The sequence below is a fragment of the Stegodyphus dumicola genome, chromosome 11 (assembly GCF_044657685.1).
Source record: "Stegodyphus dumicola isolate Sdum_Otavi_A_Nest chromosome 11, ASM4465768v1".
NCBI lineage: Eukaryota > Metazoa > Arthropoda > Arachnida > Araneae > Eresidae > Stegodyphus > Stegodyphus dumicola.
Genome location: NC_140778.1, coordinates 54421600 through 54437561, shown reverse-complemented (window position 1 = coordinate 54437561; position 15962 = coordinate 54421600). Strand labels below are relative to the sequence as shown.

The 15962-nt window shown below is 30.2% G+C and overlaps 1 protein-coding gene across 1 annotated transcript; it reads right to left on the bottom strand.

The window, feature by feature from the left end:
• Window positions 1-2444: 2444 nt before the first annotated feature.
• LOC146993998 (uncharacterized) lies at window positions 2445-7671 on the bottom strand. The gene has a single exon (XM_085826700.1). It carries the CDS (start codon window positions 7291-7293, stop codon window positions 5965-5967), a length of 1329 nt encoding a protein of 442 aa, XP_085682826.1. The 5' UTR covers window positions 7294-7671; the 3' UTR covers window positions 2445-5964.
• Window positions 7672-15962: the final 8291 nt, after the last annotated feature.

Genomic DNA, 15962 nt, shown 5'->3' with positions numbered 1-15962 from the left:
AATTTTTTTCCTTCTCATCTGGGATGATAATTCAAATCATTTTTGATTCATTAACTACTAGCAATAAATAGAAATGAGACATATACATTAAGGGACCAGAATCTTACAAAAGGTATTATTATAGCCGTGAAAAAGGGGGGGAAGAGGAAAATTCTGACATAAAATGCCAGTTTTAAGCACAGGATACAGTACAAATGATGTACCATGTATATTAATTTTATCTCACTAACAGAAGTACTTAATTAAATGCCAATTTAAATACTTATATATATACATCTGATACATGCATTTACATTTAGTGATGCATTCATAATTCCGTATGCATACACACTTATCTGATAGTTCTTTCGTAACACTCAGTGAGTGCCTATAACTGATAGGACCAATAAATTTTATAATTAATACTCAAACTATTTATAATTTTGTGATTAGCTTGCCATTTTGAATATAAAACACATTCTAATAGAAGTATTTTGTACATACATTGATTTTATATACAGTCAATAGTCGTTAATTCGGACACCCATAATCCGGAATGATCTATAATCCGGACCTCAAAGCTAAAAACTTTCTGCGCATGCGCTGCGTTGGCACATGCGCACAGGCATTTTACGTGTGAGCGTAAGACCTTGACTACTGCGCATATGCGTGTGCGCAAGTGCAGAATACGTTTTTGCCTGCGCGTTTAATGTATAACGGACGGTGTAAGCTAAAATTATCTAATTATATATTTCAGTTAATGTCAATGATTGCATTGTTCCTTAAACTTTGAATTGGATCCTGCTTATTATTTTTTTCAGACTGTAAGAGCAATTTTATAAAAGTAAACTTGAACTTTCGATTATGTCAAATAGAATTTCCGATGCTGGAACTTCCAAAGGATCTACAAAACCAAAGTATGTTTCGATGTCCAACAAACAAAAAGTGGAATTGCTGCAAAAAATGGATAAAGACATGAAGAATGTGACAGAGAGGTTAGTGAAAACGAAAAAATTTCGATTGACAAGTTAGTCGCTATTCTCGGCACAGCAATTAACGGGACTTGAACAGCGGAACTTTGTAACTGAACAAGAAATTATGTCTGTTTATAGAATTAAAGAGAAAGTATTATCACATAAAATGAAGCAATTTAAACAACTTACATTGAAAGAAATGTTTAATAAAGTAAACAAATAAATATTAAGCTTTTTTTTTTTTTTTGTAAATTTTGATACCCTTTAGATCATAATTGCTCAATATTTTATAAATTACGTTTCATATTTTTAATTTTAGAATTTCTGCATGCCATCTTACCAGATTTAAACTGATGATCTATAATCCGGAATCGCCGAAGTCCCGACGAGTCCGGATTAACGACTTTTGACTGTATTTGCAATAAGGTAATTTATCTGGTAGCCATTACAAAGTACAGGCAGCTGCTTAGTATTACACTCTGTATCAGTTAACTCTGCATCTGTTACTAATTAAAATAATAACATATGTGATTAACAGTGACTTATTTCTATTTGTATGGTTAGTTTTGTCTTGCATAACATTAAATACTGTTATACATATTCATACATATACAGTACAAAGTCTGTAATCCAAACGTTCATTATCCGTCATGTGTTTACGCATGCGCATTTAGCACAAAAAAACGAAGCTACTTAAACAGCTTACATTGAAGGAAATGTTTAATAAAGCAAACAAATAAATATTAAGCTTTTTTTTTTTTTTTTGTAAATTTTGATACCCTTTAGATTATAATTGCTCCTTATTTCATAAATTACGGTTTCATATTTTTAATTGTATAATTTCTGCATGCCATCTTACCAGATTTGAATTGATCATCTATAATCTGGAAAAACCCTTAAACCGGAATCGCTGAAGTCGCGACGAGTCCGGATTACGGACATTGTACTGTATATAAATATAGTGTTTATCCGAATGAGATAACATGTTTGCATATGTGTTTTGCTACAAATTTGTATATCAATGCACTGTATGTGTTTGTAGACACACTTACATGCATTATTTTGAGTATTAAAGGCAAAGCTATTTCTCTAGAAAAGCTTGTTGCATACCATATTATTTGCAGTGAATGATATAAAATTACTATTATAGCTGTGAAGAAGGGAGAAGGAAAATTTTTGACTCAAGATACCTGTGTTTAAGCATAGGATGCTGTACAAATGATGTATTGTGTATATTAATTTTAATATAATCGATACGTCACTTTTCTGATTACTTACAAAATACAAAAGAAAAATTCTTTTAACAAATTTTGGTACTTCCATATTAACAAAACCATCTTGGTGCAATCTGGTGTTTTTTTTATTGAATGAAAATGTAAAAGTCACTTATTGGCTGGAAGGTGGTTCTTGTTTACCTTTATTTTTAGAAAGATTCCCAGACTAAGAATATTTCTCATAAGTTCACAAATGAAACATAAAAAAAGAATATACTTCAGCAAATGAAAATACAAATTTTACTTAAGAAATAAGGATCATGTGATACAGTAAAAGAACAGAACATTTGCATTCATTTCCAAATCTTTTTGGAATTTTTTCTGCTATTTTTCCCAAGCTTACAACGATCCGTTTTTCCTTAGAAAAATATTAGAGGCTCTACATATTGTAAGAATGGCTAACTCCCACACACGTATTTCCTCATTATACCCTTGAGAGAATTTTTGACAAAATTGGGTACTTTTACCCTTCTGCTTGATGTTCAAAAATACAGGCCTGTATTAAAAATAAATTAGTACATAAATCTAAAGCTATTTCATCAAAAGTTAATTTTTAAGAACTTGTATCAAGTGGCAGTGGCAAAACTTATTTCATAACCTATTTTTTTATACACATATTGGTTACTATTTGATTTAGATCAAAGTAATCTTTTCAAATACATAAAAGGTATTATAAACATACAATTTGAAACTTTCATAACACAGATTTAAAATTCTTATATTTAAATATCTCTTTAAATCCAATACTACATTTATTTCTTCAGCTTTTAAAGCTTAATAATTATTAAAAAAAATTACGGTTATAATTGAAAAGATTTATTAAATAAAGCAAACTGACTAAAACAGATGCAATGTCACTACAATCAATCCCATGAAATAATATTAAATATGACCTAAAGTCATATTCTGTTAAAATTATAACTTTATCAGATCAGTGTTCTTATTTCAGTTTTAAGTCCTGTTTGCAAACATCAATTGAATATAATTCTAACACAGAATGTGTCTCGAGTTAAAATAACAAAAGAGAAAATGAAGTACAATATTTGGAAATGCCTTTCTACTATAAAAGTTGCATCATAAAAGAAATATTTCATCTTAATGAATATCAAAACAAATTTCATTTCTCATAATGTTGATTTGCACAAACACTTCCAAACAAAGCAGGAATTGTAAGACATATATCAATTTCTACTTTGGTACATAAATCTTAATCCATATAGAAAGCCAGTACGAGTCCTTCAAAATAGAAAGTTATATTTTCTTCTGGCACTTAAAAAAATGTTTTTTAAATTTATGAAAAATATATTTTCCAAATGCCTTTTTATACACAAATATTTATGCACACTAGATTTTTCTACCTGTAAAAATTGATTGAAATCTTATTGAAGTTGAAAAACATATTTTCATGTCTAATCACAGAACTATAAATTTTGTGTTAACATAAGAACAGCCAAGTTTAATATAGTGCACTGCACTCACAAGCTACAGTGTGTACATTGTGATTAAATATTTAAGCATTCTTCAGAATTTCAGAACAAGAAGAATTTGACAGTGATAACATGAATAGACAATAAACAGACATAAAAGTATAAATATATCAGAAAGAGGGGAAAGTGCATAATCGCCCATTACTTGGCGTGCTTTTAAAAGACTTGCACATACTTGGTATCCATGTACACATCAACCTATTTTCGCTTAAAAAAAATCCCAGAATTGCACAAAAGTGGCACTGTGTACTCCCTTTATCCATGTACACATCGACCTATTTTCACTTAAAAAGTCGAAGAAAATTGACAAAAATCCAATTCTTCTCACTCTTGTAAAAAGCGCCAAACAAATAAGTGTGTGATTCTCCACTTTAGCCCAGAAAGATTTGCATGGAACCATGAGGAAGTTAAAAGGTAGTTATATATTAACGCAATGGCCTTAGAACAATTTTTTTGATTTTTTACAGATGAAAAGCTAAATTTACTTATCGGCTGCAAAATGGTGATTTTTGCACATTTATTTTAAGGAGATTCCAAACTAGCAATATTTATTGTAAGTTGGTAAACATATGAACTATATATAACTACATATGGAAAGGTACTATATATGAAAAGAAAACACGCTTGAAAATACAGATTTGAATTATTAAATAAGGATTAAGCAATGCATTAAAAAAATAAACTACTTAGCAATGCATTAAAAAAAAAACTACTTAGCAATGCATTAAAAAAATTAAATACATTCTTCTTCTAAGTTGCTAATTATTTTGTACTTTCCTCCTCCCCAAATACACAGCTATCTGTTTTTGCCTTAAAAAAAATAGGAGAATTGCTCAGAATTGGGTTCGTGCAGCACTCGGCTATGGACTAAAAGCATTTCCTCGTTGTTCTTTTAGAACAATTTGAGTAAAATCCTGTGTTCTTGCAGTATTTTGTAGTACTGAAATAAAATTACTCACAAATTCCGCAAGGCCATATTTTAAAACTAAGTTTAAGGGAAAAAAAATCACAATTTGTTTATAAAAACTCTTAGACTTTGGAAAAGAATGCATAGAAAACCACTGAAATGCTTGACTGAGTGATTATTATAAGCATTGTTCCTCGAAGAATGGTTATGCACATTGTTGCCACAGTTTGCCATATACTTGTATTAAGATGGCTGCATTAACATGCATGTACCACAAAAAAACTTCATTTCCTCAAGAAATTTCGATTTCGTTCAAAGACACTACTAGCTGCATAAGCATTCTCAATATTAAAAAGGAAGTTTGCAAAGCTAATGAGGAAGAAATAACATAAATCATACAGTACTAAAGTTACCACAAAACAATACATTTCACATTTTGTACCTTTTACAAAAATGTAAAGCAAATAGTGCAAAATGTGACTGAAATTTCCAGTCAAATGAAAATGTTCAACGTTTCAAACAATGCATGACATTACCTGAATGGGAGGAATGTGACATCAATAACATTTTCTGATTCAGAACAGTATAATTAGTCTCTTATATATCACTCTTCGAATATGCCGTTTTAAACATTTCATTACTAATTAAATATTTAAATATGCAAACGTTTCTTTCAATTCAGCAATACTTTAAAATTATCTCACAAATATGAGGTTTTTCTGGTGTTTAATAAAATAAACGATATATCTTGAAGTGAAATGAAATAACGAGTTAAAACACATCATACAATGACATTCCTGTATAGCATGGACAAGTCATTAACACACAGTAACTAAAGGCTCTTAGTAATCAAACTTTTCTACAACAGACACTAACCTTCTATTATCTGTACACATGTATCTTTCAATTTTTCTATCATCCAAGTGATTTGTTACACATGGAGTTTCTACACAAGAATATGATTATTTAATTTAGATTTTTGAGCAAATGACTTATTACGTACCTCAGAAACATGGAGTTTCTGCAGTGTGTTAATAAGTATATGTTTGTTGAAATGACCTTTTCCATTAAATGACTTTTTACAGATTTTACACACGAGATTTCTTTTCTGCGTGAATAAGCACATGGCCTTTTAAATGACTTTCTTCAGTAAACGACTTATTACATACCTCACACTAATGAGGTTTCCCACTTGTGTGAATATCGATGTTAAGACAACTGTTTTGAAGAAATGGTTTGTTACATACCTCACACACGTGAGGAAGGATTCTCTCCTGTGTGAATACGTATGTATCTTTAAATTCCTTTTTTGGGGGGGGGGGGTAAATGGCAAATTACATACATCACCCATGAGGTTTTTCTCCTGTGTGAATAAGCATATGGGTTTTTAAATACTGTTTTCGAACAAATGACTTGTTGCATACATCACACACATGAGGTTTCTCTCCTGTGTGAATAAGTATATGGGTTCTTAAATCACTTTTTTGAGCAAATGCCTTATTACATATCTCACACACATGAGGTTTTTCTCCGGTGTGGATACGCATATGTTCGTTTAAATGACCTTTTGCAATAAATGACTTGTTACATACCGCACAAGCATGAGGTTTCTCTCCTGTGTGAACACGCATATGGGTTTTTAAAGTACTTCTTTGATTAAATGACTTATTACATATGTTACACACATAAGGTTTCTCACCTGTGTGAATAAGCACATGGGTTTTTAAATGACTTCTCTCAGTAAATGATTTATTACATACCTCACACATATGAAGTTTCTTTCCTGTGTGAATAAGCATATGTCTGTTTAAAGCAGCTTTTTGAGAAAATGACATGTTACATACCTCACACACATGAGGTTCCTTCTCCATGTGAATAAGTATATGTTTTATTAAATGATGTTTCAGAGTAAATGACCTATTACATACCTTACAAACATGAGGTTTCTCTCCTGTGTGAATACGTATATGTTTGTTTAAACTACTTTTTTCACTAAATGACTTATTACATATCTCGCACACATGAGGTGTCTTCACAGTGTGATTAAGCACATGTCTGTATAAACTGCCTTTTACAGCAAATGACTTATTACATACCTCACAAATATGAGGTTTCTTTCTGTGAACAAGTATATGCCTGCTTAAGTAAGCTTTTCGAGCAAATGAATTATTACATACATCGCACACATAAGGTTTCTCTCCAGTGTGAATACTCATATGGTATATTAAATTAATTTTTTCAGTAAATGACTTATTACATATTTCACAGACATGAAGGTTCTCTCCTGTGTGAATAAGTATGTGTTTGCTTAAACATTTCTTTCGTAGAAATGACTTGTTACATGTCTCGCACACATGACGCTTCTCTCCTGTATGAACGAGCATGTGGGATTTTAAATTCCTTTTTTCAGTAAATAACTTATTGCAAAACTCACATACATAAGGTTTTTCTCCTGTGTGGATAAGCATATGGGTTTTTAAACAATGTTTACGAAGAAATGACTTATTACATAGCTCACACACATGAGGTTTCTTTCCTGTGTGAATAAGTATATGTTGGGTTAAATGACTTTTCCGAATAAATGACTTGTTACATACCTCACATACATGATGTTTCTCTCTAGAGTGAATAGGTATGTGATTGTTTAAATCGTGTATTTGACTAAATGACATGTTACATACTTAACACATATGAAATTTCTTTCCTGCATGAATAAGTATATTCCTGTTTGAAGTGCTCTTTCGTCTAAATCAATTCTTAAATGCTACTTTTTTCTTCTGTGAGAAGTATTTGCAGATGTTTCTGTAAGAAACATACTGTCTAAATGATTTGCTACATATCTTAAACAATAGGTTTATCTTACACAGTAAAAATTGCTTTATGTTCTCAAACAGCATTAAAAATGAAAGTGAAGTTGATACAAATAAGGTTAACGCAATTCATTTTCTTCTTCTTCTACGGCTTTGTGAAGTAATTAAGCGTCTACGCTGTATTTTTATTTTCTTTCACTTGTACAGTACTCTGACAAAGAGACAGACAGACAAAGTAGAACACAGATGTCTTGTTTTGCACCCGCTAAGTCTTTCTGCTCCGATGAGCGAAAAATCAAGCTTAGGTGGGAAGGAAAGGCATATAAAAAAGGACAATTTCGTATTTCAGAGGAGAGTATAAAAGAACTTCGTACATTTTATGCGAGTTCGAAAGGCCAGGACGAAAAAATGGGACAAAATAAAATAAAAAATAAATGGCCCAAATGTAATAGAGGGGGGGGGGGAAGGGGCCTTATAGACAGAAAACGAAAGGAAGTAGAAAATTTCCTACAATACGATTGTGTCCATGAGTGTAGACAGGGGAGGAAGCTGTGTTCATTTGCAAAAATTAGTGTCTTTAAGAAGGAAACTTTAGCTAAGTTCAAAAAAAAAAAAAAAAAAAAAAAAAAAAAAATCCTACATGGTTATGTGTATGCCCTTATCTTGAGATCTAACTAGAAAAGACATATATCATCACAGAGATGTACATAATATTTTAACTAAAGTAACATTAACTATTACCGTTCCCAAAAAATTCATGTATATTTCAGAAAAACAGTAATTGACAGAATCATAAATCCATACAGAGTGTGAGAGCATTTCAGCAAAAATAAATTATACGGTTTAATTTTCTTAAATATTAGTTAAATACAAAATGCGGCTTGTCTGCACCTGAAACGTTGAGATTCCTCAACATTTTTTACAAATCCTTAAAAATTTTTATGTAATTATTTTCATCATTTATCAACAGACATCGATTTAGTGCAAGCTGTCTTAATAGGTTTTATTTTAGTTTCAGAGTATTTTCTCTCCTGCTCTCTAGTCAGAAAATTATACATAACTTGAGCTGCAGCAAGGCCAACTAGATATCTACAGGCCTGCTCCAATCTGATGATCACATGATCTGACGTCATAATCTTAGTACTTCAATTTTGTAAATTGACGTTGCTTCGCCGTAGGACTAGTGCTAGTGAGATAATTGTTTACACGTTTTTTTTCTTCTGAAAAATTTTGTATTTTACCGGAAAGTAAAATATTATATTGTGAATTCGAATTTATAAGAAAAAGTGTGTTTTAGAATGCCAAGAAAGTGTAGTGTACCTAAACGCCGATCAAATTACGATAGCAGTAATGAACATGTGTCGAACATGTTCAACGACTTTCAAATTTCCTTCGTATCCTGTACTCTCTCAGAAATGGATAAAAAATATTAATCGCAAAGATTTTGTAGCTGGCAAACACAGTAGTGTATGCATTAAGCATTTTGAAAAAAAAATTTGCCTTTCGAGAAGATAAAGCTGTTCGTGATGATGGAATGGCATTAGTAATGGTTTTGCAAGAAAAATAGATCTTCCCTCTTCATGGATATTCATAACCAAAGGTAAGACCTTTTGGCTATCGAAATTAGAATTTTTAAACTGTTCAAAAGTGCTTGTATCTTTAAAAATATTGGACGATTTAAATGTAAGAGTTTTTTTCAATGAAAATGAAATTCCCATTGAAAAGTTCAAATGGATATTTGGAGAAGAAAAACTATGTGATAAATGGTTTAAACTTGAGACAGTGATTAGCCATTTGGATGGTTTTTCTGCTTCTGATATTCATGATGACTGCAATTTAAATTTAGATAAAATATCAGAACTACTGTTGAAATGTGCAGAAACAGAAAATAATCCACATTCTGAGAAATTTAAGTTTTTGTATGAACAGATTTAATTAATGCAAATGAAACAGCATTCGTATAGTGCAGAATTCTTTGCCTGGTCTTGTTATATATTTTATTGTAATCCAAACAGCTACAATATTATACGTAACAGTAAGTATTTTATATTGCCTCATCCGTCATACTTAAGGAAGTTATCTCTGAAAATTGGCCAAGCAGATTCTGGATTACAAACAAGTCACTGGATGTATTTGAAAAAAAAAAAAAAAAATGTGAAATTTTAAATGATTCTGAAAAAATTGTCAATTTATTATTAGATGTGATATATATAAAACCACAAGTTTCGTATAAAAGTGGTCGTGTTTTAGGTTTTTCGGATAATTTGCAGATGGAGGCCACAACTCTGCAAACATTTATGATAAGCTATATTAGCAAAAAACAGAGATAATGTAGCAATGTTTCCCGTAAAAAAACTTATCACATCAATTATTAATATTTACAAAACAAGTAATTGACCATGTACAGTCTTGTGGTTATCGAATCATAACTCTAATATAAGACAATAATAGAATTAACAGAAATATGTTCAAAATGCTTTGTGGTGGTGCATTAAAATCCTCATTTATAAACCTTACCATGCATAATCTTCCTATATTTACATTATTTGATACAGTTCATTGGTAAAAGTTTACAATTGGGTGCCCCTCGTTTATTGGCGATTCTTTCTTGACGCCAAGATCGGCGCCAGGAAGTCACAATTTCAAGATGGCCGCTACACAAAACCAAAATAAGAAGTCGAAGAATTGCATAAGATCTGTGTCCATGTACACATCAATCTGTTTTTACTTAAAAAAACATCCTAGAATTGCACAAACTAGGCATTGTGCCTTAAATATGTCCATGTACACATCAGTCTATTTTCATTTAAATAAAATCGGGAAGCTAAAACAAATTTAAAACTATTGTAACCAGAAGTGAGGTTTCATCGCCAAATTTTTTAAAAAATGTCGCCAATTGAAGGCGCACCCAATTCTACACTAAAGCCAGTTCATTTATCGAAATCTATACGAAACAACTGGTTCAATCAGAACGATTGAAACCAAACATTTTTTATACTGTCATTTGAAAACTCAAATATTGTTTACAATTCCAGTGTTCTGCATTTAAAAAAATTGTATAAAATAGAAAAAAACGATAATATTAAAATGGCTCCAACTTTATCAAGGAAAGTTTTATTTCCGTCTTCTATAGAGGAACAGAAAGTAAGTACTGCTATTAAACTTTTTGATGCAAAGACTTTAGCTGCTCTGCAAATTGAATTGCAGAATAATAGAACTCGGTATGGAAAAGATGTCTCAAGAACTAAACATTTTATTGATGTAATTTTAAAGTGGTGGAAAATTGTGAATGTTAAACACTCTAAAGAGGCCTTACAGTTTCGAGATGTATTTATGCAGCCTATAAGGACAACAGAAGATAAAAGCTTAGAATGTTTATCACAGTTTTGTTTGTGGCTTATATCATGGAACGATTTTTGCCCAACAACAAAAAATTGTAAGTCACAAATTGGGGAAACTGTCAAAAGAAGCCCAAGTTGCTCTTCTCCATACAACAGCAACATTGTATGAACTTTCAAAGTATTTGTTAAAAGAATTTAAATTACCTTTTATTCCTTCAGGAAAATTTCAGACAGATAACCTTGAGGGACATTTTGGTCAATTTCAACAAATGAGTGGCTGTAATTATAATGTATCCTTACAGCAGATTATAGAGTCGGAAAGAAAACTAAAATTAATTAGTTTGCTTAAAATACAATTTCTGAGAAAGGTTCATTTATTTTACAACATTTTTCTTGTAATGATATTGAAGATTTTAATGATGATCAACTTATTGATAAGGAATTTGGTGATGTTTTGCATCAATCCAACGATGTTAATGTTACAGAAAAAGATACAATGTGTCTAATTTACATTTCTGGATATGTTTGTAGATCTGTATTGAAGCATATAAATTGTAATCTCTCCAGGAAAAAATTAATTCTTGACAAAGAAATGATAGTTGAATATTGGGAAGATTTTGTGTACTTAGCTGCTATTGATCGAGGTGGTTTATTTTGGCCAACAGACTTCGTGCTTTTCATTAATACCTCTGCATTTAAAATATTTTTAATCCTAATATCTGAAATGTATGAGAAATTATATATTTCATCAAAAAATCAACATTCTATATTAATAAGTCTCATCACAGAGAAAGTTGAAAACAGGATTATTTGGAATGATAGTATTTGTGAATGTGGCAAATCATTGCATGATTTGTTGAAAAGTTGTGTCACATGCATTTCCAATATATTGCAGAATATTTACTGTAAGGTTAAAAATAACAATTTAAAGGAAACCAATGACCAAAAAAGAAAAATGGGTAAATTAAATAATTCTGGAATTTAGGTGAATTTTTTATGTAATTTTAAAGTTAAAAAATTAGTATTTGCAAACTGTGGATAACTGAGCCATAGAAACTTGCTGCTGCGTACTAGTGGCTGAGTGGTAAAATAGCTGAAAACTGATAGTTTGGTCTGGAACAGGTAGACGGCTCACCCACAGAGAATTCGTCTGCTAGGATGTCTCCAATATATACCATGTGACTAATGCTCTTGGCACTCTTGGGGAGTGATAGCTTAGACTGTTCATCGCCAGTTTGGCCCGCTTTTGATATGGCAAGTAGTGCTTTTTATTTCCGTCTCCTAGCAGTCAGCAGACAACGACCTCGAATTAGGTTGTTCGATTTTTTACAATTATATTTAGATATAACTTAACCCCTTTTTTCCTGAATATTTTATCTATATTTTTAATAATCGCTTTAAATTATTTGCACCATTGTTTAAGATGTTTAGGTTAAATAATTTTAGGAAGAAAATCTAAAATAAATAATAAAAAATGAGATGGAAACTTTAATTTGAATAACGTTAAAAAATTAATTGCACTACTGTTATAATATTTGAGAAGGTAAAAAAATCTCGTTTAATTTTAATGCATTGCATCCTAAAGAGACAAAGAAAATCACATTGTATTACATGTATTTATGCCATTGATGAAATATATACTTACAGACTGTTGACTTTCAGCTGGAACTATAAACTATTACTGTCCAAACTTAATATAGTTTGATACAAAAAGATAAATTAATCTGAATTAATTAATTAAAATTATGTTTACTTAAATATATGAAAGTAAAATATTAAAGAAAAATATTTTACTTTCATATATTTAAGTAAACATAATTTTAATTAATTTAAAGTCTCAAATAGTTTTTGGAAGAATTTCATTTACTTTTGACCTCTCGGTGTTAGCAATAGTACTTGCATCATGGAAATGTAGGATAGTAAAGAATTTTTTATTTTTAAAAAGATCTTTATTAAGTAATTGATTATGCCAATTTTATTCAGTTACTTGCATATTAAAGTGCTTATAAATTCAGCAATGTCCAGAAAATAATTTCATGCAAACTTGGAAGCTACTGCCTTAACTGTACATTAAATTTAGTAAGATTTCATATTTTGCAAATCAGCTGTAAAATGTACATTTTCAAAATAAAATTTTCTTTCTGAATTATAAATTCAAACATGACAATACATATTCTATTTTATTCCTGTATCCCAATTAAATAAACACATTATGAAAATGTGCATTTAAATATAGTATTTACTATAAAGTAAGTGGCTTAATTACAAATAAACACTCAAAAATTAAGTAAAACAAAAATATACTACTTATCATGAACACTAATCTTTTAAACATGAGCAAAACGCACGTTTTGAATAAAAAGTTTTCGCTCTTCACCAGCTGCAAAGGATCCAACTTGCATCTGATGAAGAAATAAAGCTTTTCGATTGAAAACCATGTCCTGCTCATATTTTAAAAGTTTGGTGTTCATACAAAGTAGTATACTTTTATTTTAAGTGGATTAATGCTTTATTTTATTTATTAAAATTATTTATTCTAAAGTATATCAAGAACAAGTACTAAAAATCACCTACTCAAAATGGTAGTCAAGTATATTCCAAATTTCTTATTTTTGATATGTGAATAAGTAATGAGCTTTTTAAAACAAAAACACACAATTTGGCCAAAATATAGAAACTAGTTATTGTTATATACTACATAACTTTATGAAATACAATAATGCAATATAATATGAAATACAATAATAATAACCTCTTTTTTCCTGAATATTTTATCTATATTTTTAATAATCGCTTTAAATTATTTGCACCGTTGTTTGTTGCACCCTATATATGGCTCTGATATGAAAAATTTGACTTATCAAACTTTTTTTATTTATTATTATTATTTTTGGAGATGGTATATATTTTAAAAAAATTAGCTTGTCGAACCATTGAAATCTTTATAGATATATAAAGAATGTGATATTTACTTTTAAAAAATGAATACATAAAACAATGTAAATAAAATACAAACTACAAATTAAAAATACATGCTTTTATTTTTAAAAATACAGGACTTGAATAAAACTTAAAATATTATTGTCCATTAAAAAGTGTAATTTTTGTGTTAACACTACATACGTTTTTGTTCTGAAGTTTTTCTGTTTCAACTTTACCTGCATAGTACAGTCGTATTTTCAGGTATTCAAACAGAATGGCTTTTATCAAAGAACTTCTATGGTTATCTAAAGGCTCATGATTTAAAATATGTTCATGCATGCCTAAAAATATATTTGGAGAGTTTTCTATTATACATTTAACACTATCTGAAATTAATGAAGCCATAATGTTTTTTGTTTAAGTTTTCCAGAAGCTTGGGTGGTTCAAAAAGATTTCTCAGCTGCTCTACATATCTTCACAACACTACCAGATGGAACTATTAATCCTCCCCTATTTTTTCTACCTAATAATTTACTTTGTGTATAATCAACTGTTAAACCAACATCAGACAGAGAATATATACAAGTATCATATTTTAATGCATTTTTCAATTTTTTAACAACACTACCAGCAATGTATGCAACAACATCACTAACAAAGTCTGAGAATTGTTTACAGCTTGTTAATGCAAAAGAATGATCTTCAGTAACACAATTCTCAGAAAAATTAAAATCACCTTTAAAGGTATCTGTGGAGTTGAAATTGATTGACTTCAAGTACATATTAGTGGAACTGCTCACATTTAAAATATTTGTATCGTCTAAAACAATGCAATTTGCACTACGTGATGTCATTATGTTGATGGTGCATCAGTAAGCGAACATATGCTGCTTTAAATTGTTTTGCAGTAGGGTTGTTGTTGTGACCACCTTTTGTGCGTATGGCACTGAAAAATAACTCAAGGTGGTCCTGTGATAATTTGTATGTCAGGAAAAAGTTTAATGGGTGAGGTGAAATTTCACACAGCCTAATATATAACGATTTAATACTATTGATGCAAACTAAAAATCCTGTTTTCCTGTTGCTATGCAATATGTATTCTCCAATTTTACTTGTTCTTAAGTTTTTTATGTATTCTTGTGCTGTATTTAAGAAATTTAATATAGTATCTTTATTTTGGGGCTTAATTGGAGATTTAAAATCTTTACTTAATAGGTTTTTGCTGTTTAAGATGTCAAAAAGGCTATTGAATATTTTTAAAAATTTTATGGTTGGAGCACAGCCAACGAATGTGGGGTGTTTTAAATCGTTTTCTAAATATAAAAGAGCATCAGCAACACTATTACTGAGAACCTGGGCTGCAAGTTTAACCTTCATTTTTTCACGATACCATTCTATCTTTAAAGCTTCTTCTGCTTTAAGTTTCAATGACAGTAGGGCTTCCTTCGTAAATCCAGGAGAACCACTAACTTTACCATACCACCTTCTTAAAGTAGAAGGATGGGGAAGACTGTCGTTGAACATTTGTCTGACATAATTATATGCTTTTGCCGAATAAAAATTTAAAGTCATGGCAAATGTTCGGAGGTCTTCTGAATATTCAGCTCTTGAATTACTACATTCAAGTCTTTCTATGAAGTCCCCTTCAGCTCCAGGCAACTAGAGGAAGGGAGCAAAAAATTAAGATTTTAATATAATATTAAACATAAAAATTTTAAATATAATATAATAAAACATAGATGAGTTTTAGCAATAACTTATAACATTTTTATGTAATGGTCACCTCAAAAATATTTTAAAAAACCTACAGATGCAATATTTTCATGACACTAATGGAAATACAACCTGTGACATTGCATCCTGCATGCCATTTCCTTAATCAAAGAATTATTTGATTAGACATATATTTCTGATTATTACATTTTGAAAATTCTCAACAAGTATTCATTATATCTTAGGGTGCATGATAAAGGGCCATCCAAAAATGATGTCACGCTCTGATGGGGGAGGGAGTTTGTGCAATTGTCACAAGGGGGAAGAAGAGTGATAAAAAGTGTGACATCACACACATTTTGGTTAAAAAACAGCATTTAAAATCAGCTGATTAAATTTTGAAATTACAAAAATTGAGGGTATTTCTTTCTATTGGGGCTAAAACAACTTTCCTGGGATTAATAAAAATTCTACTGATTCTTACTAAATGATTTAGATCAGCATTTCCCAGCTTTAAATCAGAAGTGAAAGTATATGTTTATGTAATAGCCTGAC